Source organism: Pelobates fuscus, chromosome 3 (assembly GCF_036172605.1).
Source record: "Pelobates fuscus isolate aPelFus1 chromosome 3, aPelFus1.pri, whole genome shotgun sequence".
Taxonomy (NCBI): Eukaryota; Metazoa; Chordata; class Amphibia; order Anura; family Pelobatidae; genus Pelobates; species Pelobates fuscus.
The window spans coordinates 29,421,898-29,448,436 of NC_086319.1; the positions used below are offsets into that span (position 1 = coordinate 29,421,898).

The window sequence follows — 26,539 nt, forward strand, 5'->3', positions numbered from 1 at the left end:
TGGGTTTCTCTGCAGGTCTTATCTTTATTTTGCCTCGCTGCGGCAGGTCATTGTTTCTTTGGCTCTGGTCTGTGAAGGGAGCCAGTGCTTTTAGTCTGTGGGTCCCCCTCCTCTCATCGGCGAGATCGTTGTGGCCAATACGTGTGGATTTCTTGCTTGGTATGGTCGCTGGTGTGTTGCCCTGTCGCTCTCTATACGCTACTTTTGCCCAAAAGGCATCCAGGATGGCATCTAGCCTTGTCTGGAGATCGGTCCCCTCTCTGCCGCCATTGTGGTCGCACGTGGCGTCCGCCATTTTGTGAACTTGTGCGGCTAGGAGTTGCTTGTGGGGCTCCTTCGTCTGCCTCTGCTGTTGCCATGCTGCCTGACAGGGATGGACCGGGATCACCCCCGCCGGTCCTAGGGGGGGGGAGCGGGTGAGTAGTGGCTTGGCGCTCTGGGCGTGGAGGCGAGGAGAGCGGCCGCCCTGCCCCTGCCACCGCAGGCCGCCGTGAACCGCTTCAGGTGCATGCCTGCGGGAGAATCGTGTGTCTGGTGTCGGGCGATTCGCCAGGGTGCCCCCAGCTTGGGTAGCGTACCCCGGCATCTTTTCAGGCTTCAAATCAGCGAGTATTGCCCTAAATTCCGCTTTAGTGTCGGGAGCTCCTCTGCCATGCGCTTAATCCAATTTTTTAACATAAAACAAGGGTGGGAAAAGAATGGGTGGGAAATACTCGCCTCCTGTCATTAATAAAATTAAGATTATAGGTACACTAAAGCTAGCATAATCTACAATTTTATAACATGACAGGAGGCTTCGTATTTGCTGTTTCAACGCTCAGACAACAAATCCAACGCTGTTTGTTTCGCTGGTACCTATTCTCGGAGCTACCCGAGCAATCCTAAATGGACTTTCCAACTGCGATAGATGACCATACACCGATCGATGGAGACGCCAGCTGAAGAAGTATCCCAAAAACTGAAAAAACAACGTCCGTTGACAGATCCATTGTACGTGGGGATGCAACCTGTTGCCTACCAGCTGGTCCATGAGCTGACAAGCCGCCCTGTTAGCCATTTCCCTGCAGGAACACAAAAAAAAATCTAATTCATTGCTTTTGGATGTATAGAAAGGTGCCTGTATGTGAATATTTGTCATGGTCTTGAGCAGATCAGGTAAGAGACTTATGCCAGGGTTAACGCTTGATAGTTTATTGGAGACTTTAGACATATTTACACACAATTGGTATACTTAGCAAGCCAAAGTAGGAGGTAAGTAAAGAAGGGAGGAAAAAAAAGAGGCAAATGGAAGTGGAATTATAGGTAAGGTTGAAGGAGAACCTATAAGTGGAATTATAGGCAAGGTTGAAGGAGAATCTATAAGCGGAATTATAGGCAAGGTTGAAGGAGAACCTATAAGCGGAATTATAGGCAAGGTTGAAGGAGAACCTATAAGCGGAATTATAGGCAAGATTGAAGGAGAATCTATAAGCGGAATTATAGGCAAGGTTGAAGGAGAATCTATGAGCGGAATTATAGGCAAGGTTGAAGGAGAACCTATAAGCGGAATTATAGGCAAGGTTGAAGGAGAATCTATAAGCGGAATTATAGGCAAGGTTGAAGGAGAATCTATAAGCGGAATTATAGGCAAGGTTGAAGGAGAATCTATAAGCGGAATTATAGGCAAGGTTGAAGGAGAACCTATAAGCGGAATTATAGGCAAGGTTGAAGGAGAACCTATAAGCGGAATTATAGGCAAGGTTGAAGGAGAACCTATAAGCGGAATTATAGGCAAGGTTGAAGGAGAACCTATAAGCGGAATTATAGGCAAGGTTGAAGGAGAATCTATAAGCGGAATTATAGGCAAGGTTGAAGGAGAACCTATAAGCGGAATTATAGGCAAGGTTGAAGGAGAACCTATAAGCGGAATTATAGGCAAGGTTGAAGGAGAACCTATAAGCGGAATTATAGGCAAGGTTGAAGGAGAACCTATAAGCGGAATTATAGGCAAGGTTGAAGGAGAACCTATAAGCGGAATTATAGGCAAGGTTGAAGGAGAACCTATAAGCGGAATTATAGGCAAGGTTGAAGGAGAACCTATAAGCGGAATTATAGGCAAGGTTGAAGGAGAACCTATAAGCGGAATTATAGGCAAGGTTGAAGGAGAACCTATAAGCGGAATTATAGGCAAGGTTGAAGGAGAACCTATAAGCGGAATTATAGGCAAGGTTGAAGGAGAACCTATAAGCGGAATTATAGGCAAGGTTGAAGGAGAACCTATAAGCGTAATTATAGGCAAGGTTGAAGGAGAACCTATAAGCGGAATTATAGGCAAGGTTGAAGGAGAACCTATAAGCGGAATTATAGGCAAGGTTGAAGGAGAACCTATAAGCGGAATTATAGGCAAGGTTGAAGGAGAACCTATAAGCGGAATTATAGGCAAGGTTGAAGGAGAACCTATAAGCGGAATTATAGGCAAGGTTGAAGGAGAACCTATAAGCGGAATTATAGGCAAGGTTGAAGGAGAACCTATAAGCGGAATTATAGGCAAGGTTGAAGGAGAACCTATAAGCGGAATTATAGGTAAGTAGGTAGAAGGTGAAGAAATAGATATATAGGTTTAGGCAATATGCCCCAGACAGGTTGTTACCAAGATATAATAAGATAAGGTAGCAAATACCTATAGTAGAAAGTATAGGATATAGAGAAAGACAAATCAGAACAGAAAGATATCAGAATTGCAAATAAAATAGAAGTTTAGTGAATCAGCCCCCTGATTGGATGGAGCACCGAAAAAGCAGGTAAATTACTCTTTGCAAAATGAGTTAGTATTGTAGTTCAGGTTGCTAAAACTCCCTGTCAATCCAGCCAGGTACAGAAAACTGAAGCTCCTGTAGAGGGTCTGCTCCGCAACGCTACAAGACAGGTAGGAGGCACACCAGGAATGGGAGTGTGACCGCTAAGAGGGTGGGGGGAGAGAAAAACCAAGGGACAGAGAGGGGAGGGGAGAGAAAAACCAAGGGACAGGGAAAGGAGGGGGAGGGGGGAGGGGAGAGGAACACTAAGGGACGGGGAAGAGGGAGGGGCTGGTTAGGAGGCACATAGGTGAAGATGTTAATTTTAGAGGGGGGGGGGGGGCGGAAGAATGCATCTTCGCCTATGTACCCAAAAATCCTTGCACCGGCCCTGTGTTTAGAAGTATGTGCTCGTGGATATTCTGTTAGGTCACCCTGTTGTTTGGATGTTAATTAGATTAGTGGTGCAGACACTGAGGTGCTTGGGTAGGATCTCCATTGATCTAGTTAATGACGCCTTACCAGGGGACTGTGTATAAATATGTACAATTGAATAAAATTAAGGGTCTTTGTGTTCATCAATCTAGGCTGATGTTTGGCTGAACGTAGTCTGTCTGGAAAAGAAGGGATATTAATGGAGATACTCGGGCTAAGTACCGAGCTCCGTTAGAGTGGGCTGCCACTAAATACAGCCCACCAGGACTGTCAATCAAGCAGAAAAAAATACTTGGTTCCATGCTTATATAGTTTTTGTCCCTGTTCACGTATGTTACTTGTGCAGGTTACATGTAAAAATAGGAAGCCTCTCTCCCCTCCCCAGAGAAAGACTTGATCTATGGACAGCTTTAGACCACAGCATAGAGCTGATCTATAAACTACTTATCCTATAATACCATACTGGACCAACAATTATGGCATAAGTTGTATCCACTTAGAACCAGAATTATTAGAGCATCCCTTCATAGTGTGAAAAAGTGTCTGTAGCCTAAAATGTAAGAATTGTATACACCCAATTTATTTTGTGCAAATTGCACTTTAGGCTCTTTTTCCAAGGCAATAAGTATGGAGCTTATTAGCTTCTTAGAGCGTCACTGTCACTGACTTGGGGGCTTTGCCGAATTTGCAAATACCCCCGATGGTGACATCACTTCTGAGGGTCCAGTGGCATGTGGGGGCAGGTAAACGTGAGATTTACTTACTTGAACCTTTCATTTGTGGGTGTGGCCATCTTGTTCCAATGCGTCCTCTTCAGCTCATGACGCTGCCGACATCACTGCTGTACTCTCATGCATGAGAGTAGAGCATTATGGTCTATGAAAGATCCCATGAGATCTCCATCGACAGAGCCAATTCCCTGCAGCCTTCACTGCAGATAATGGAACTCTTCCTTCCCCCCCACTTGCCAAGATTTTGACAACTTTTTTTCAAACCATTTCTTTTTGTCAACTCCCTACCGAACAGAATAACTATTTTCTATTACCATTTACTCTCACTGAAATTTCTAAAGCTGTACATGATATGCCCAATGGTAAGTCACCAGGCCTGGGCAGGAATTCTAACATTTCGTGTATATATGAAAAGAGGTCTATAACTTTCTCATCCATGTTTGACAAATTCTATAAAATCTGACAACCTTGCGATACATATTTGACAAGCTCCCCGAAATTACATTTATCGTGACCTCTTTTTTTTTTTTTTTTAGGGTGCTTGGAGCCACTCTCCGGAGTTGATCCTTTCAGGTTTATTACTCTGTATGTAAATAATGTCATGCCTGTACCTTTTTATACTGATTTGCGATGTCTTTGGGTGATTGGACGCCACAAAAACAAACTTATTCTTCAATTTATGATTATGAATCAGTTAGTGTTTTGGATCCATTAACTAATTTTTGTCTCACCCTCCTTCCCAACCTCCTCACTTCATTATTTTTATTTTTCTCTATGCCTTGTTTTTATAAAAATTCAAGTTTGAAAAAAAATATTAGTTCATCGGTACACATCGACTGTTCCTAAATACATCTAATTTTCATACATGGTCTCCAAATATTGCTTGTCTGTGCCTTTGAATTTGTGAATCTGCTTTACAGGCTGTGTTTGTCAGCCAGGGAGCACCTTAGGCTGCTGTTAATTGACACCATTTCCATACACTATTTTCTTCTTGTAATCTTAGTAGGGAATCTGTTCTAAATGTATTTTCGGATTGGAACACAGTGGTGTCTGCTTTAATCTCCCACTGTTGTCAGACAGTCTTGTAATCGTTATCAGACAAATTGCTGACTTCGCTTTTTATTTAATCTTAGAATCTTTACCTATGTTTTTAGGAACCTTCTAAAATGTTCCTTGTTCGAAATATCAAAAATGCAGCAATGGAGTCTTTTTAAAATGCTTATGTTATAACGTAAAAAGTTAACCACACATTTATATATCATTTTGATTTGTAAAAACTAAAACACAAATCACAATGTGAAGTCATAAAGGGATTTGCACATTTTATATTAAAGTAACCAGGTTGAAAACATAACGAAATTGTCGTATTTTTCTGCCAAATTTGTCCTTAAATTTTAAATGTATTTCATCCTTGTCCGTGATGTTTCTAGTGTACTATATCCGTAACTGCTTAGTAAAACATAACTGCATGGCGCGCTTTTGAAATGAGAGATGGTGTTAAACCCTTTTGGGAATCCTTCTCCTGGCTTCTTGTGACTTAGTAAAAGTCACTTTACACCATGTGTTCAAGTATCAAATTCTAATTTGCTGAAACCGAAAGAAAACAGTGGGTGCAAATGGATCAACCTATTTAGCAAGTCGTGGCAATGTATGACTACAGCCTCCGGACTTGTGGGGAGAATTTTGTTTTTAGGGACACTTCTAATGCACCCTAGATTTTCATGCAAGCCTGTTACTGTCTTTAAACACGCCATTTCTTCGAACGGCAGTAATTTGCAAAAATCACTCACTTAGATATGGGATGTATTAGAAGGTAAAGTAGGCCTAGGGCAGCAATTTAAAAGTGTGTTTTTTTTTTTTTTAAACTCTTATAGTTATAAGAAGCAGTTGCCTGTTACCTATACACTGCACTTGTTGAGTGGCTCATCCCCAATCCCAGTGCAGCGATCTTCCACCATTGGATGCCCTCTTGCTCCTGTACCCTATACATTGATGCTGGGCAACCAGTGGTTAATGCACTGCTAGACATTAAAAGCTGCTCTCTGTGTGATGTTACTGTAACGTAACCCCATAGCCTGAGCATTTACTGCTGAAGGTTGAAGGCCGGATATGTTGGGATGTAAACTTGTATCTGGCTGTCTTCTGCCTGTCTCCCTGAGTCCCTGCCTGTCAATCTGAATAGAAAGCAGCCCGCGTATCGTGGTTACAGAAATGTGGATTTAGCTCCAGCCTCGGTTATTGCCTCAACTAAGGGTGGTTGATATAAAGGAAATTGGCAAGGTAGAGGCCACAACACATCCTATAATCCATGCCGTGTGCGTATATCAGTCTTCAAGAATAGTCCATCTCCTCCGCCAAACCTGCCGCAGAGCGCTTACAGAGTGATCTGGGATCGTTTTCATTTCTTCGTAATAATAGTAATAACAAAGTATTTAACCAGGAAAGGTACATTCAGATTACTCGTAATGGCTGCACACTTTATCTATGGATCCTCTTGGAAATTACAGAAAGGAAATCCAAAGAAATAGATCGAAAATGTATGTGTTTTCTAAATAAGGAAGAGATGTATATTTTTCATTGTGTGTTCTCTTTGCTCAAATAATGCTCACACTGCTTGTGGAGGTTTTTCCAAAACGTATGTCAGCTATTAATGGGACATTACAGGCTGGGATGATTTATATATAACTCTTATCTATATATATCTCTTCATAGATTCTCATTGTATTCCTGACATTTAAACCTGAACAAACAGAATTTCTTACAGACAGCATTAATCCCAAGCACCTACATTACAACTAATTACATTACTGAGCCATAAAATACTGTGAGTCATTCAATCTGCAAACTCCAATAGCCTTGTCTTCCCTTTAGCATGTAATGCCTCTAGCTAACATATTTCTAAAATAATAAATCTAACTTTGACATTGCTGTCTTACAACCAAATACAGAGAGAGAGAGAGAGAGAGAGAGAGAGAGAGAGAGAGAGAGACCCCACTTTAATCCATCCTATATTTAAGGTGACTTTTTTAAACATATTGTGAGACATCTACTCTTTTTGAAGACTGGAAAGTTTAGCTTTGAGATGTGTCATCAATGGTACATAGCCATTATTATGCACTATTTAAAAATAATTGGAGTCCTGGTTAAACAGGAAGGCCAACAGGACAGCTTGGAATGTCGTGTATTAAAACTGTAAAAATGTGCAGCAACAAGTCATAGAGCATAAATTGAGTCTGTCGTATTTAGCATTGAGCAGCATTCGGTGTCCTTGTGCTCACAGATCGTGAGGTTCTGTTTCTCTAGGGGATTGTTTAGCTCTATCTCTTTTCTGATTTTATATTAATTCTAAATCTGGTTGGTAGGGGGAAAAACACCATCTATCTTGAAACAACAGAAAAGGTATTTTTAAATTTGTGACACGTTGAAAATCTTTAGTTCTAAAAACCGTAAAAAAGTTAGTTTGCCATCGTTATACAGACCTGCCAGTTTAGAAGGTCTACATTTGGGAGGGGAAGCGGGTCATGGACATGCCCATTTTACAGTTGGTGTCAATCGTGATGTGCCCCCTGTAAAGGATTGCCTATCTGTACTGCCTCTATGCTTTTATTATTAGTGGCATTTATAATGTGGAAACATATTCCACAACATTGCACAAAAACAAAACAAAACAAACAAAAATCCAGTACAGTATACACAGATGAATAAAAAAAAGCTAGAGAGCACTGCCCGTTGAAGCTCTTTTATACAAAGTACTTAGTTAGATAGCACATGAGCTTACAATCTAGTAAAATGTAAATGGAATGAGGGGTTAATTGAGCAAGACCTCAGTTGGAGCAATTGGTGGAGCATGCTCTAAATGCAGAAGGAACCCGGGCAACTGGGTGGGATGCACTTGGAGAAAATGAAGAGTTTGAGTGTTTGCTGTGAGTGAGGTTTTAATGTATTGAAGTCTAAGAAACTGGGATGGAGATAAGACACAGTTATATGAAGGTTTTAAAGGCTAGGAGGGGCAAAGGATGAAAAAAGAGGGGGTGGGTAGCGTAACCATCTGTTGTATACAATTGGAAAGTTTACCAACCAGATGATATAAACAAAATAGTAACTATATGTACATTAAATATTGGAATACATTCACAGAAAATAGCAATGAAAACAATTACAGAAAATTAGTGGAAAACTACAGGTATAAATAGTAACATTGTTATAGTAAATTATGGTGACAGAGGTTAAATAAATTAAGTTGTGTATTTTCCACAGTTCACTTAGTATCTGAAAGTTGCAGGAAGAGGTAAGATGTAGAGACTGCATTTTTGCTGTGAGCTGGGATTGTGGTCTGCTGAGGCATTCGCGTATGGTCTAAAATGATCCATATTTATTCATGCCTCCCCACGGTCTCAAATTTGGCTGGATCATCTTAAACTCAATGTGCACAAGTTGGAGACTCAAAACCTCTTCATACAGAATCCTATTCAGATGGTGTTCGACCCGAGTAAAATACTTGGGCGTTTGGCTAACACCAGATGTTTCTAATTTATATCAACAAAATTTCCTACTGATCCTGACCCGCTTAGCTAACAATCTGAGGTCTTGAACCTACTCATGACTCTCATGGCCGGGCAGGATTAACGTAGTTAAATTGAACCTGCTCCCAATCCCCTTACATATTTCCAGATACTTCTTCTCTGCCCTACAGTTGGCCAATCTGTTTATTTGGAAAGAACACTCACCAAGAATAAAAGATTCCATGTTCCCTAGGCAAGGGTGGGACTGGCACTACTCTCCTTCCTAAAATGCTATCAATTAGCCAATCTTAAGTGATTCAAACAATGGTGTGGCTCAAGGGAGGCAAAGCTTTATAGCTCACTGGAAACTTTTCATCGCCTCCTCTCCTTGGCTTTAACAAAAGGGTTATGTCCATCAAATACATGTCATATCCAATTATAGGCGCTCCGTTGAGAGTCTGGCACTGTGTCTGCATCTTCTGTGACCTTTTCTCAATTCCAAACCCATTGATGCCACTTCTGAACAATCCAGCATTATCATCTGGGGATGGAAAGCCCTATCTGGCTGAAAAATGTGGTCAATGATCGGAAAACTAAGTCATTCAATGCCTTGGCCCCCAGACAGACACAAGAGATGCTCTCTCATTCCCACTATATGCAACTTCATTAAATCTATACCCCTGCCTTACCTCCTGAGCAGAGCACTCATGGCTTTTGAGTCCCTCTGTATTGAGGGGATATGTGTTGCTCTGGGAATTTCTCTGCTGTACCAATAACTGTTGCTGAATAAGAGGTTACTGCTCCCACAGTTCGTGGTGGAGTGGAAGAAAGACTTCAACGTTTTCCTTACTGGGGAAAAATGGCAGAAGATAATGATCTTAACACATCAGAGCTCTATATGCTCTCATTTCCAATATATCAATTACAATACAAGTGAATATATAGTATAGTTAAAAAACATGGACATATAGCTCTTGATAAAGTCCATAGGACGAAACGCGTTGATCGGAAAGGAAGCTGCCAGCATCCCCTTAAAGGTTTTCTGGATGGTAAACAGTTCAACTCTGCCAGATTTATCCTCTTCAAGTTTCATCTGGTAGAAGACCATCTACTATCTGGAGACTATGAAGTCAGATCCACATTTAAAGGGGACTTAGCCCAGGAGGGGCTGACAAGCTTTCTAGCACAACTAAAAAAATGTATTTTTAGTGCCACTACTTTTGTGAGTGAACTAATTTGTATCTATTTTTTTTACTGTGTTATTAAATACTTCACTATATGTTTTATCTTTTTATCTCTTTACATGGTTATACCTGCCTACACGCATGGTAATTATATTCACACGTTTGTGATTGTGGCGCCCCCATTGGTATATGTTTTTTAACTATACTATATATTCACTTGTATTGTTTTTGGGATTGGGAATGATCCCTGTTTTGGAGTGGCTAGCCTGCACTGTCTTTTGCACTTTATTCCCACATACTGCCCCTTGTAGATTTATCAATTACAAGAATCTGAGCGGACTCCAACTGCAGTGTATATAATCTTTCCGATTCTGTCTGATCAATGCTGAAGGTGCTTTTCGGCCCCCAGAACTATGCTATACATATTCTGGTCCTGCACCCTAATTTTCCAATTGTGGAAGGTGGCATGCAAACGAATAGAGGATATCAGTGGGACTATGTTCCTGTTTAATCCAGATAAGGTCCTATTTGTCAGGATACCTAGTGACCCAACATGCAGTGATTATGATAATAGATTAGGTAACGTTTACCGGTCTTTAGAATGGCCGGGTTATACATTATTAGAATAAAGAATGGTCAGGGACAAGCTAAGTCAGAAATTAGGGAAGCGAAAAACCAATAGCCGAGTCAGGGAGAACAGAGCGGAGAATAGTCAGGAGGAAGCCGAGATCAAAAATACCAAAGTACACACAGAAATACAACTCACTCTTGGGAACTGCAAACAGAAACCACAACAGGGAAATGGTCCATTCTCTGAGTGTTCCTTTTATACCCTATACCTTGACATCATCAGCGCCGTCATAATAAGGGGCGGGGCTATAGTGTCCGACGTCGGAACCGCTGGACACTTAAGAGGGACCGTGGGAGGATTGGAGCAGCGATTGCCTCTGCTAACCTAAACACTAACAAACATGTCTCCAGTGATACAGTTTTTCTCTAGCAGCACACCTTAGGGTCACAGCAAGACTACACATCATTACCACCCACCCTCACCTTAATAAATACCTCTCACCTCCACCCCTCCCCCTTTTTTGGTTTTCTCTCTTTCTCTCATCGAGTTGGGAAATTTCACTCTGCATATTTGAGAGATGGACTCCTATACTAGCTTAACACTTGGACTTCTCACCAAAAATCTGGTAGATTTAACTGCTTGGCTAAGTAATCCATTGGCCTTTCCTAGATGGGGGAAAATTCAACCATGTATTATCCTTGTTTTATCTCTGTCATATGTCTATCTTTGACTGTTTATTCTGTTTTATATATTGACAAAGATTTGAAAATACAAAAAAAATGTCTGGATCATCCTGAATTTGTGGTAATCTGCCAATCTCCAGGTTTGGTCTGTTTCTTTCCATAAAACACAATATCATTACATGTGCTCCTGATGCAAAGAGTACGCTCGCCCAACACTCCCAGTTTCGGCGGGACAATCCAACATTCGAAAAGCTGGACACTAGGGAGCTGTTCCCAGTAATTTTTGAATTCTCACATTAGTCAATAACTCTGTGAATAAATACCAGGCACTCCAATGTCTTCAGGCACCTTTATTGGAACATGTGGAACACTGCAACGTTTCGCCCGACAGTGGAGTCTTTTTTTTTAAACTAATTGGGAGTCGAAATGTTGTGGTGTTCCACATGTTCCAATAAAGGTGCCTAAAGACATTGGGTTGCCTGGATCCTTTTTCTAATGCTGGAATTTATGATCTTCTGGGCTTGTGCTGGCCTTTGGTTCAGTTAAGAACCCTGTCTTAAGTGAACTGAGTGCAGTTCCTTTTCCATTTTGTGCAATAACCCTGTGAATGTCAAATTATGGAACATTGGCGAGAAAAATTAAATTTATATGCCAAAGCAATGTAATTAGCGGTGGGTTTTTTTTCTTCTTCATTTTAGCTTTTTTGTCACCTAACATATGTGGTTCCTTAATCAATGTTCCCTGATTCTTAGAGAAAATGCTATTTTTTTTTTTTTTACATGTAAATATTAACTTAGTATCATAAAAGCAAGACGACAAACATAACTCTTCTTCAACCAAAGGCCATAATCGAACAGTAAAGTCTGCAATAAGCAAACTGTGATTTAATAGAATTCTATATCCGTTTTTCAATAGAATGCCTGTCGTTTCCTTCTTAAAATCAATGACACCATAATTGCATATAGCGGTGTAACTGAAAATAAAAAGTCCCCAGTTACATAATTACTTTCAAATAACCAGAACAGATTTATAAGACAAATGTTTCTATATCTGGTGGTTTATATGTTTCCGTGTTTCCTTTCACCCTGTAAACATTGGGTCAAAAAAAAGAAAGCTTATTAGATTTTAGGATTGTATCTGTATATCCCAATGGTGCCATGATGGTAAAACACAACCCTTAACCCCTACATTATTCTATCACACTACATTACAGTTAACCCCAGTGTCACACATTAACCCTTTACATTACCCTAACATGCTGCACTATCACTAAACATCGACTCCTTCACTACACATGAATCACTACACTAACACTATCCATTAACAGTACCTTAACACTTATACTAACCATAATCTGAAAACATCATGTAATTTGAAAAACACATAACTGAGCAAGCATGTAAAACATTTACAAATCACTAGACCTTCTGACTCTTATATGTTTTTTTTTAATGATGTTTGCAGTGGAGCTTAGTGGCATTTCTCCCACCCCCCACCCCACCCATAGTACACTGCTGTGCATTTATTACACATAATGAATGGTTATAATGCACAGATTACCTTCATGCAGTTTAGGGAGGTCTAATTGCAGGCATAACTGGTATGTGCACCCTAGTCTGCCCTAGATTAAAGGGAGACTCTGAGCACTAAAACAACGTTGGCTTCATGAAGCAGTTTCGGTGTATAGATGATGCCCCTGCCGTTTCACTGCTCAATTCTTTGTCATTTAGGAGTTAAATCACTTTTGCTACTGTTTATGCTGCTGTAACCCCATTTCCCATGGCCGTGACTCACACCGCAAACCTGAAAAAAATAGTTTAATTTTCAATCAGATCTTACAGCGCAGTGTATTTACTTTTTAAGTTTTTATCTACTGCTGTTAATTGAACTTTACTCATACACATGAGACTCCTGCAGGCATTGTAGTCATAAAAGGTAATATAGCTGTAGCATAGAATTGTGTACAATGTTATGCTGGAAATCTACACACAGAAACCACATCTAATGATAATTTCCTCCAGTTTTTGATAGCAAATATAAAGCAAGTGGGAGATTTGGGACCTCCATGTCCATTTTGCTTGGGGCCCCCAAATTCCTTCAAACGGCCCTGGCAATGACCATAGTACACACCAGCCCAAATACATATAGTGTAAACCAAAGAAAAAAAGTTACCTGCGCTCTTTCCACATCCCTATGTATTTTTAAACAAATGGAGGTTTTTAGTTACCTCCAATGGCCATAAGAGGATATGCCCACCTGCCACGTCAAGACAGACCTCTTAGGTGGGTCCTAACTCTAACCATTCACCTTGCTTCCTTGAGCTTCTGGCATTTTTTTTAATATAACCCTTTATTTGCCGGCGGCAGTTTTGTATACTGAAAACTATAGTGTGTGTATACAGGCATAGGCATTGCCCAAGTTATGGATCCCATATTTCACGTGAAAATTATGTTAAAAGTATTAGCAGTGAGTGCACCTATAAAGAATAACGTGGCCTATTATAATGCACTTTCATTGGTTTAGGCAATGATTTTACCAGTGCCTATTTGTCATTATTATGCAGATTTGTACGGAGCCAACTGCTCGTGTGAAAGATCCTGGATTCAATCGTTTTCCACTTTGGTCCAAGAAAAAAATCTACCAGGGAAAGAATTTATTTAATTATTTAAGAATAAGTGGTTTAATTTCTAAGTATCTTCCGAGTAGTATTTCAGAGGCAGTGAAAGATCTAGCATTGCTATATAATCAATTTAATTCTAAAGGATACATCTCAAAATGTGTGCAAGTACTATGTGATCTAGGTATAGAACTGCACTACCATGAGTGGACGGCCTCTCTAGTATTCACCTATAAACATATTCATGCTTTGAATCTGAGAGAGATCCAATAGATGGTATTGGGTTCCGAGTACATTGGATAAATTAAAGAACTGTGTAAATCCAGATATAAAGTGTTGGAGATGTGGTGGTAATTTAAGGTACTTTTTTTTTACATATATGGTGACCTTGCCAGTTGATGATTCCGATTTGGGAAGAGGTCTTTTTGTTTATAAAAAAATCTATGTGATATTGAGTTAGACAGATCTTAAGAGGTAGCGTTATTACAATTCAATCTCAATACAGTGTATAAATTTCCTCTCCCTATAGTCCTTCACATCCTTACAGAATACAAGATAATGAGTAGGCGCTTCCAAGTATTTAACAGAGATAGTTAAAGAACAGGGTATGATACAGCAGTGTTTCCCAGACACTAAATCAGAATGAAAAGTAAGTAAAAAATGTGTATCATAAACCGCATAGGGAGGTAAGGCCCCTGAGTCGGGTATAGTAATAAACAATAATAGTAACAAAAAAAATATATACAACCTGACCACAGGCGAATGGCAGAGTATTATCTATAAAATAAGAATAAAAAATAACATAGTGTATACTGTGTATTAAAATTTGGTGAATAATATGCTGGAGCACTGGAAGAAGGCCACCGAGCCGAAACGCGTCTGCTGAACCTTGTATCATTTGATTGTATTTTATCTGTTCTCTATACTTACTCCGACGGTTTACTTTGTTTGGGGTAAGTGGATACCTTGATTTTATAACATTTGTTGTTTGGGTTCCACCCCCTTATAACCGGGAGTCTGTTATTTTATATTGATATTTATAAAATAAATTCTTTTTTACCACGGAATCCTGCATATTTTTGCCTTGGAGCTTCGCTAGCCAGTATTGGCACCTTTGAGCCTGCTATACAGAGCCTGGTACGGCTCTGGTAAATGTGAGTGGTAGTCCATCCTTATATTATTCACCAAATTTTAATACACAGTATACACTATGTTATTTTTTATTCTTATTTTATAGATAATACTCTGCCATTCGCCTGTGGTCAGGTTGTATATATTTTTTTTGTTACTATTATTGTTTATTACTATACCCGACTCAGGGGCCTTCACATCCTTACAGCAGCTAAATGAATGGTCCCTAGGAAACGGTAATCAGCTAGCCTGCTTCGATGTGACGGATTATATAAACAGATAATGCAAAATGGAACTAGAGAACAGAGAATTGGAACTCAAACATAGTTAGAATGTGGTTATACTGGATTAAAAAAGTTAATCCTGAAATCCTGAAACTCTTTTTGGAACTGATTGCCATGATGTGATAATTAATTATACTTCACATGAAATAATAAACTGCTGGCATTGTGTTTTCTTCTCTCGCTTTTTAGAAAAAGGACTTTAATGTGGAAAATCTGAGCAAGCCAGAATTGCGATTCCTTTTAAGTATATTGGAAGGAGAATTAGAAGCAAGGGACCTTGTGATCGAAGCCTTAAGGGTAAGTTTATTATTTTTACTTGCTTTCTTAAAATAAATATTGAATGCAGTTTTTTTTTTGTTTGTTTGTTTTTTTTTCTTGTCTAGTATTTTGTTACATGTGTCGGTGCTGGGAAAATGTTACCAATGATGGCCTCAATTTTAATATTTTTGGATAAAGTTTTTACTGATTTAATATTTTGTAATACATTTTTTTTACATGCTTTAGTATGTCGAAAATATTTTTTACAAATTTATTGCTAAATTTATCTATTTTTATGTGATATATTGGAAAAAAAAAGAATATTCAAAAAGTTTTTTATCCAACATTATTAAAACATTTCACAAGCATATCCCTGAATTTTAAATTCAGGCCAGTGTTATTTAATTAATTAATATATATATATATATATATATATATATATATATATATAACAATGTATAGTTCAGAAAAATAAATCATTAAGTATATACTTATATTAGTGTTGCTCACTTCTCAAATTTTGTGTTTTTTTATTTAATTATTTTAACTTGATACCGATCATGGAAACTTCCATTTTTATTTTTGTTTAACTTCTTTTTCTTCAGATCTTACATTACTATTATCTGTATTTTTAAGGTGGTTGCAATTAACCTTGTAATGCTACTTTGTCACATTCAAATAATTAAGGTACAGTTCTCTGTGGCATTCCCTGGTTGTAATACTGTGACCATTATTTTTATGGAGCTACATTTATGAAATATAGTTTAATGAAAATGTCATTATCACTCAGCATGTCTGTAACATCTTAAAGTGTATGAGTTATTTTGAGATCTGCTAATTGAAAATATCTTCAAATAGGTAGTTAAATCAACATAACTACAGCTAGGTTAGTACACTGACACTGCCCCTTGGATTAAAGTAACTCTATCACCTCCCAAGGTCATTGAATACTTTGCAAACACCCCTGATGGTAACATCACTGCTTGGGGTGCGGTGGCATGTTGATACAGTAGAGGCGGGTTCTACTTACCCAATGTTGCCCTTCTTGGGGACCAACATCTCCGATCTTCAGCTCCTGGAACCTCATCCACCAGGAGACCATGTCAGTGCTGTCCTCTTGTGCTTGTTCGACAGTACAACACTGATGTCTACAGAATATCCCAGAAGACCACGTGTGCCTCCATAGTTATTGTCTCGTGATCAGCTAGACTACCGATGGCTTGTGTAATTGACGGAAATTTCGTATATTTTGTCAACGTGATGCTTTACCATAAAACAAAGCAGTCCCTACTTTGTCTTGTGATATATTTTGGCTGTGTTGGAATTTCAAGGAAATGCACTATTTATGAGCCTTTCATGACGTTTGTACCTTTATAAAATACTCAAAAATACATTTTGGTGCAGAGCAGCTTTTAAAATTAAACCTTCTAGGAACCATTTGATATAATCCGGATGTCATTGACCCTTTATGTGTAAGTAAACATGGGTTTTAAAATATTTATCCCATCATAGCTGCTTTCTGGTGCCGTTAACACAGTATTCTGTTGTTAATCCAATAAGAGTAATACAAGATGGCTGGTCTTGTTACACCATAATCTTTACCAATCTCTGCATACCATTTGAAATAAAATAGTATTCGGAATGTTTTTTGTCATCTTTCTTTCAAATATTTTTTTCAGAATCCTCTGTGGTTTTCTTAACTACAAGAACCAATTGTTTGTTTTACCATTAGAAGATATTCTATTTACCACAATTTCCTCTTTTTTATTTTTTATGGGACGTTTTAGGCACCTACACCACTTCATCTCAGTGTCCCTGTAGTTTTGTCCCTGTAATGTAAAACCTTGCATTCTGCAGAACTTTATTGTTTACATTGGAAAGTGTATTTGTCTCTAGTGGATATCACTCACCATTTGATAGTTTTGGACCTCATTGATATACTTTATTTTAACATTTTGAATATTTGTAGTTTATGCAAACATGATGAAAAGTGTTTTGCTGTTTACTCCACTATAAGTCTGCTCTCTTAGCCGTATCCTCCAATTCTATTACATATATTATATAATTATATTATATAGCCTTCCTTAGCCCCATATGTACACTAGTTAGTTAGCTGAGCTGCAGGAGGACCAGCAGCCAGATTATCACCACATCTGTCTGTCCTGTGTACGTGCTCTGTCTAGCAGAGCTATGTAGTGAGGGATTTAAACTCGTAAAAAACATGTCAGTTTGTGTACTGATCTAGGGCATCATGCTACCGATTGTTCTAATTTCCATTAGCTACTTCCATGTATAGAACAATTGATTATTTCGTTACAGCAGCCCGAAGCAGGAGAGTGCATATAAATTCTCAGCCAGACACCCCCCCGCCAATTTAACGCTGCTCGCCACGTTGGCATGATACTGCTTGATCAACCTTGAGACCGGTAAAATGATCTATTATCAAATCAGTACTGCTGCTTGCTGAGCATCCTCGGTTGCTGAGATCGACTGGTGGCTGAGGGGGGGGGCATTTAAATCCACTCTCCTCCTTCAGGCTATTGAAAAGAACAAACAATCTCTATTCATTGTACGAGCTAACAGAAGGGGAATACAGTTGTTAGGGTGATGCACTATGATATCTGATCAGTATAGATCGCAAAATGAGTTACGAAATGCTATAAATATTGTACCACTTTAGACGAAAATGGGGGGTTTTAAGTTACTGCGCCTAATGAATGAATGAATAATTTATGCAGGATATCTCCTCTATAACATTCCACTGAATTGTCTTTCTTGGTAACATTATCCACTCTATGACTCTATAGAATAATAGCTCTTTGCTTTTTAAAGGGAAAGGGTCACCTTAAATGATTTGTATATTATTATAGATTAGTGATATTGATACCGGAGAAACTGACGGAAGCCAAGCACAGAGAGATGGACACAGGTTTCTTCAGGAAGGAAGAGATTCTTTATTGGATCACCGATCGGGACTCAGAGGGACTAGCGTCACCAAAATACAGCAAATTCTGAGCCCCGGACAATAGTGCAGGCTCCTTATATAGGCATATAACTCCTCCCATATTAAGCTCCACCCGCACATTCTCTTAACCAATCAACACAAATAAGAATTAACTTCCTGTTTGACCGCATGGCTTGTCCAGCACAATGGAGGAGGGGGAATACTATATCCTGTATTCTTGCACATGCTCCGTACACTACTGATCGTATCTTGCCTCGTGCAACCAACTGATCGATACGTCAGCATATGCACGTACACATGCCACGTGGTAATCTCGGCCTACTAAATTTATTTTTACCGAGATTCCACCACAATATAGGTTTAGAAACAAGATTTGCTTCTAAAAAGTTCAACCATTTCCCTTGTCCCTGTTTCTGGTTGATCTGACAGAAGAAAAAAAAAAACAACAACCTGTAGCCAAACGAGAAGTTCCTTCAATATGTCAAAGTAACTATTTATTTGATTTCTTCGTAATTGAGAGGGCTGTAAATAAAGTCCATTGTATCTATGTTTAGCCCTGTACATTTTTGAGTTTCCAAAAAAGCATCCAGACCTCATTTTGAAGATTCAATTGAATTTGAGACGACAAATAGGCACAGGCCATTTCATATCTTTGTTTTACTCTGAAGAGCCTTTTTACTGCACTAGGTGAAATCTTGTTAGCTGTCAGTGGCTGACCTCTTGGCCTTTGTATATTTCTCGTAATGAATAGGTCACCATATGCAATGCCTTCTTTGATCTGTTATTTGTAAGTTAAAATGCAATGTTTGCCTTTCCCGTGAAAAGACAATCAGGGTTATTTACTAAACGGAGAATTCAAAGTGAATTTCAAATGTAATGCCAGAATGGCTGAACTGACTTTTGTACTAATTTGGCTATTTTGACCTTAAATTTGAAATTCTCACTTTAGCGAATAAACCTTAATGTGCTTGGTTTGCAGAAAGATAATTTGAGAGCCACATCCCTATGCTCCTGGAATTTGAAATGAAACCATTTTAAACTGTGTGGCCTTTTTACACATCTGGTACTGACACATGATCCATTGTTATAGCAAATATAAATGAGAGTTCTAAGGATAGAATCTTTTATTGTATGGAATGTAAAGTCTCATCTAATTATCTGTATGGAAGTAAAAGGGACACTGATACTGTCCATGCTTTTTTAAAATCAGGTTTACGTATCCCCTATATTTAACACATTTGTGTTATGTGAGACCTGAAAAATAAAAATAAAGGGACACTCCAGACTTTAGCTTGCTGAAATGCTTTATGTGTGAAGAATATGTCCTCTCTTATTTCATTTTGGAAATAGTGCAGATTTCAATAGAAATTGACACTTTTATAAATTAAAATGGTGACACCTTCTTGGCTTTCAATCACACAACAGGCTCTGTTACTTCCTGGTTTAGTTGGCTCAATAGAGGTAGCAATTTTCCAAAGCACCTGCACCTGCATTGAGCCCTCACTGGGAAGTCTGCGATTGGACAGCCACCGAAAGTCTGGGCGGGGTTAGGAGAGGGATTGTAAAGGCAGCAGATGAGATCTAAAGCTTTTGCAAACTGTTTTTAGATATATCTCAAATGAAAGGAAATGCATGTAAGTGTTAATTTGGGATATATTTACTTATTTTGTATCTGGGCAGTTGAGCTTCCCTTTAAAATAAATAAAAAGAAACAATGTAACTACCGTATATACTCGAGTATAAGCCGAGTTTTTCAGCACATTTTTTGTGCTGAAAAACCCCAACTCGGCTTATACTCGAGTCATAATCTGTATTATGGCAATTTGCATTGCCATAATACAGACTGGGGGGAGAGGGGGGCTGGCAGAGCTGTACTTACCTTTCCTGCAGCTCCTGTCAGCTCCCTCCTCCTCCGCGCCGTCCGTTCAGCACCTCGGTCAGCTCCCAGTGTAAGTCTCGCGAGAGCCGCGGCTCTCGTGAGACTTACACTGGGAGCTGACAGAGGGAGCTGCACAGACCGCGCGGAGGAGGAGAGAGCTGACAGGAGCTGCAGGGAAGGTAAGTACAGCTCTGCCAGCCCCCCTCTCCCCCCCACTGAACTACCAATGACACTGGACCACCAGGGAAGGAGCCCCCCTCCCTGCTATGTATCAAGCAGGGAGGGGGGACGAAAAAAAAAATAATTAAAAAAAAAATAATAATAATTAAATAATAATACAAAAAAAAAAAAATGTAAAAAAAATTAAAAATAATAATAATTAATAATGTATTAAATGCCCACCCCCACCAACACATACACAAACACACACTGCATCACACACACTGCATCACTCACACTGCATCACTCACACTTCATTCATATACACACACTGCACTCACACACACTGCATTCATACACACACTGCATTCATACACACACTGCACTCACACACACTGCACTCACACACACTGCACTCACACACACTGCACTCACACACACTGCACTCACACACTGCATTCATACACACACTGCACTCACGCACACTGCACTCACGCACACTGCACTCACGCACACTGCACTCACGCACACTGCACTCACGCACACTGCCCTCATACACACACTGCATTCATACACACACTGCACTCACTCACACACACTGCACTCACTCACACACACTGCACTCACACACACTGCACTCACACACTGCACTCACTCACACACACTGCACTCACACACACTGCACTCACACACACTGCATTCATACACACTCACACTTCATTCATATACACACACTGCACTCACAGACACTGCACTCACAGACACTGCACTCACAGACACTGCACTCACAGACACTGCACTCAGACACTGCACTCAGACACTGCACTCAGACACTGCACTCACAGACACTGCACTCATACACACACACACTGCATTCATTATATACACACACTGGAAATAAATATTCAATTAATATATACGCACACACACTGCACTCATACACGCACTGCACTCATACACGCACTGCACTCATACGCACTGCACTCATACGCACTGCACTCATACGCACACACTGCATTCATTATATACACACACTGTAAATAAATATTCAATTAATATAATTTTTTTAGGATCTAATTTTTTTTAGAAATTTACCAGTAGCTGCTGCATTTCCCACCCTCGTCTTATACTCGAGTCAATAAGTTTTCCCAGTTTTTTTGGGTAAAATTAGGGGCCTCGGCTTATATTCGGGTCGGCTTATACTCGAGTATATACGGTAATACATAGAAATCGACAACACTCTGTCCTGCAACTGAGTTGCGCCATCTTGTCTCCCTGTCAATCATTGTTTTAAAGGGACACTATAGTCACCTGAACAACTTTAGCTTAATGAAGCAGTTTTGGTGTATAGAACATGCCCCTGCAGCCTCACTGCTCAATCCTCTGCCATTTAGGAGTTAAATCCCTTTGTTTATGAACCCTAGTCACACCTCCCTGCATGTGACTTGCACTGCCTTCCATAAACACTTCCTGTAAAGAGAGCCCTATTTAGGCTTTCTTTATTGTACGTTCTGTTTAATTAAGATTTTCTTATCCCCTGCTATGTTAATAGCTTGCTAGACCCTGCAAGAGGCTCCTGTATGTGATTAAAGTTCAATTTAGAGATTGAGATACAATTATTTAAGGTAAATTACATCAGTTTGAAAGTGAAACCAGTTTTTTTTCCCATGCAGGCTCTGTCAATCATAGCCAGGGGAGGTGTGGCTAGGGCTGCATAAACAGAAACAAAGTGATTTAACTCCTAAATGACAGTGAATTGAGCAGTGAAATTGCAGGGGAATGATCTAGACACTAAAACTGCTTTATTTAGCTAAAGTAATTTAGGTGACTATAGTGTTCCTTTAATGTCTATTTTCTGTCATTGTATGTGGGAGTGGAGAGAAATAATCTATTCTCACATTCATCTTCAGTGAATGCCCCTTGCTGTGTCTGGACTGAACTGGATTATGATGTCATTTGCTAAATCTTTAGTCTATAATTAAGAGAAAATAAAGCATCTTAAAAAAATAGTAATAAAAAAGGTTAACCTATAGGTGATTTCCCAAATGTTATTGAAAGGTTTAATTTTGAGAGATGTGTAAGTTCCCTTTAAACTACAAACATTTGTGTGTTTTTTATTTTATTTATTTGTTTTGTAAAATACCCTAGAACGGGGTAAGGCAAACATCAGCACTCCAAATGTTGTGGACTACATCTTCCCCGATGCTTTGCCAGCATTATAGTTGTAAGAGCATTATGGGGGATGTAGTCCACAACATCTGGAGTGCCGAAGGTTGCCTAGAAACACTGATAGTAAGTTACTTTGGTGTGACTAAAGGAATGATATATTAATGGGTTTAATGCAAAGCAACCTCACAGTATTCAGAAGGGCTATATTGATGAAAAGCAACAAACAAAAATTAAATAAACAATGGATTGATCCACAATTATGTTAGACTTCTAAATGTGAAGACGTGGCCACAACCTTTAAAGGAACACTATAAGGTCAGGAACACAAACCTGTATTCCTGACCCTATAGTGTTTAGTGTTGAATCAATGCATCTCTACGAGGAAAATTCAGCGTCTCCATGCAGAGCGCGGGGATGCTGAACATCAGGGCTGCTTTTTTGGCAGCACTGAGCCAGGAAACACCTCCAGTGGCCATCTGAGGAGTGGCCACTTGAAGGTGTCCCTAGGGGCAATGTAAACACTGCCTTTTTCTCTGAAAAGGCAGTGTTTGCATGAAAAAAAACCTGAAGGGAACTATTATGCTCTCCAGAACAACTACATTAAGCTGTAGTTGCTCTGGTGACTATAGTGTCTCTTTAAATCATTGGAAAGCATCATTAGAGCAGAAAACCTGCAATTTCTAGTGTAAAACCCCCATAAAACAGTGTGTTCAAGATTGTAGTATTCTTGTGTGAATAACATTGCAGATATCCTGTTTTGAGCTTTTTTTGTTTCGACTCAGTCCCTCCTTTAAATTTAAAGAGGGAATGAATATGAATACATGTAATGGCTAAGAAGAGACAAACGCTGGGGATTGCCACATTAGTTCAGTCTGACTACTTACAAATAAAATGTAAGAGCTATAGTGAGCAAATTTACACTACACAAGACCTTTCATTTAAACCCCCACCAAGATCTGATAGGTGGTATCAGCAATTAAACACACCTGGAATGCATTCTGCTAATGATTAGCCACTTGCTCTCTGATTTCTAAATGTATAATCTTTTATCTCCATTCTTCCTAAACTGTAACATCAGTGATATCTCAATATTTATTTTTTGATAAATGATTCTAAAATGTATTTCATTTTATTTAGTTTTTAATAAAATATAAGATATGTAATTCTAAAATAAAGAGTTTATTATAAGGCAACTATAGGAGGGAAATTACTTTGTTAGTGTGATATACATAAAAAAAGAAACCTTTTTTTTTTTAAACCGTATAATCGAAAATAAATATTCATAATTTTAATATTCATTGTAAATGCACTGTTTAGTAGGTCATGATGCAGCTAAACACGGACCTCTTCCTAACCAGGAGGTAATTCTCCAATCAGGTGTGCCCGATTCTGGTCTATTTTTATCCCAGAAACAGTGGAACCGCTCCGTAAACCGATAGCAGCTATTCTGTGACTGCTATCAGATGATGCTTAGCCCAGTTCACAGTTCATTCTGGTAACTGGAGAGACAGACCAGAGTCTTAAATCTGCAGTGATTTTTACAAATTGACGCAGTTCTAAAAAAATGTCAAAGTTCAGTAAATTCAAGATACTGGTGGTGCTAAAACGGACCGGTTTAATAAATAATCTGTCCTCAGTGTATTTATTTATTGTTACCAATATCTTTAGATTCACAAATAATACATTTATTTTATTTTGTGATCTAGTACATCTAGAGATTTCTAATCAGCAAATTAAATTTCTTCAACACCTGTATTTACAATTATTTGTTTCTCTTTTGAGATTATGGTAAAGTGGTCACAGTATAGATGATGAGGACTGTGTAAGCCGTTTTCAGTGTTTATTTAACATGGCTCTTACAATTCTCCAGGCAGGATGTTATGTCAATTAAGCTAAAGCTGTTACAACATGCTAAAACTAGAAAATAGATGGTCGAAGACCAGATTTCAAAAGGTGAGACCAGTTGTGTTCAGTAAACACTGTAACATAATAGTTTGTGATAATGAGACACATCTGAGACAGATGTCTAACTGACCATTGTATTGTATTGTATTGTATTGTGTCGTGTTAAAGGATTCTGATAAGATGCAATGGATTTAACACATACAAATTCCGCAGTTAATGTAATCTACACGGAATATCTGATTTCTCTCTTTTAAATACACCGTTCTCTGCTCCCCTCTACAATTACAATCACAATTATTCATATTAACATATAAGCCCTGTGGAGCCCTGTACAGGAGGTAAACTATACAAACACAATTCTAACAAACATAATTGGCATACTGGAACAAAAGGTGAAGAGGGTCCTGCCCAAACAAGCTCACTCTAAACTAAACCCAAATCTTTTAAAGATTAATAATGCCACCTATATTAACTAAAATATGAATTTAGTAAAAAAAGGAGCCGCCTAGGCACCATAACCACTATATACTCTTATTGAATATAGAAATGATGGTGGGGGGAAGGGGAAGGGGTGATTGGGAGCAGTTGTAGAATCCCCTCAAATTCAGGCACCTTTCACATTATGGAAGATCCTACAGAGACTACAATTGAACGGACACTTACTGGGGTGGATTAAACACATAAGAGCATTTATTAACATAGAACCTCTTAAAAATAAATTACTTTGGTGCAGTGGTGGGCTTTGCAATGTATGGCCAAATTTTATTTCAAGGTGCAGACTGGTACCATAGCCACGACATAGCACTGTAGTAGGTATGATGCCATTAGGCTAAAAAAACCATCCCCTGGTTCTTGCTCAAAACGGTTTGACCAAAACTGGGGGTCACTGAGGCCCCCATACCTTGGCCCCTAAAGGTCATCAGCATCTCAGGAGGCTCACCGAGTGTGCAGCAGCTTCAGCAAGGAGACCGTTCCAACAATGCTTTACAGGTAAGTATATTATTATTACTAATATAGCGCCATCAGGTTCCGTAGCGCTTTATAGTAGGATTTGCTTTATTTTATTTTTTTACATATTGTTTTGTGCTCGGTAATCTCAATAGAGCTGTAAACATGCTAACGTTAAAAATAAATATATTTAATTAGAATGTTCGAGCATTACTTTATGCACTTTGTTTTATTTCATTCTTCTCCCTTAGGCATTCCATTAAATGATCTTTACAGTGAGAGAATAGTAAGTTAAACAACTAAAGCTGGATTGCTAAGAGGCTGCTTATAATTCTCCAGTGCAAGCATGTCAAACTCAAAGGCTAGCACATGTCAAATAAACAAGGTTTAATTTTATGTGGGCCTCAAAAAAAACTCAAAACTTACATTTTCATAGAAGCATAGGTTTGTTTTGAAAAGTACAGTATAAAAAACAAACAAATCCCTCTATACTAAATCCCATCCCCCCCCCTGCCACCCACCAATATCTACTAATTCCAAGTCCCTCCTCTCTACTAAATCCCAGTTCCCCCCTCCCTCTACTAAACCCCGGCCATTGTTTAAAAAAAAAAAAAAAAAAATTAGCCAACAAGCAGACTCCACTCACATTGCCGCTGCCAGTATGCAAGTCCGTGGTCCAGCCTCTGGTATACCCCCAATGGCGCCGTCCGCCCTCTGTGCCAAAGCGGATCCTCCTGCTATTCCTTGAAAGCCTGTAAAGGTGGAGCACGTTGACGTCACGTCGGAATGTGACGTGGCCTTGCGTGCCTCTGTGCACCTCCAGTTCCTCCACTGTCCAGCAGCGGCCATCGCAACACTGACAGACACACACACACAGACAAACACACTCTCTGACAGACAGACACACACACTCACTCGCTGACACACACTCACTGACAGGCGCGCACACACACACATTCTTGCACATACTCACATCATTTTATTTATTGTTCCCTACCTTTGGGAGCAGGTGTGGGGCCTCTCCCTGGGGCCCAGTGGGGACCTTCTCTCGGGAGGTCTCCTACCTTTTCCTCACGGGCGCAGTTCAGTGATGCCGGGTGCCGGAATGACGTCATATTCCAGCACCACTACAGACAGTGCGCACGAGGGAGCAGGGAGACTGAGCTCCCTCACTGCAGCCAGGGACCCGGCTGGGTAAATTTTAGCAGAGTAGGCACCTACAATGTGGGGAGAGCAGGTGCCTACTCTGCCCTATTAAACATGTCAAACTCGCGGCTCGCAGGGCCACAAAGATATTCATTGTGGACGATATGCTGCCCACGAGCTGCAAGTTTCACATGTTTG

At 39.4% G+C, this 26,539-nt stretch overlaps 1 protein-coding gene across 1 annotated transcript in view; it reads left to right on the forward strand.

Annotated features, from left to right (window-relative positions):
• Positions 1–26,539, forward strand: part of CTTNBP2 (cortactin binding protein 2) — a 113,221-nt gene that overhangs the window by 14,554 nt on the left and 72,128 nt on the right. The window contains 1 exon segment of the mRNA XM_063446841.1: positions 15,102–15,209. Within this exon segment, the coding sequence (XP_063302911.1) occupies positions 15,102–15,209 (108 nt within the window).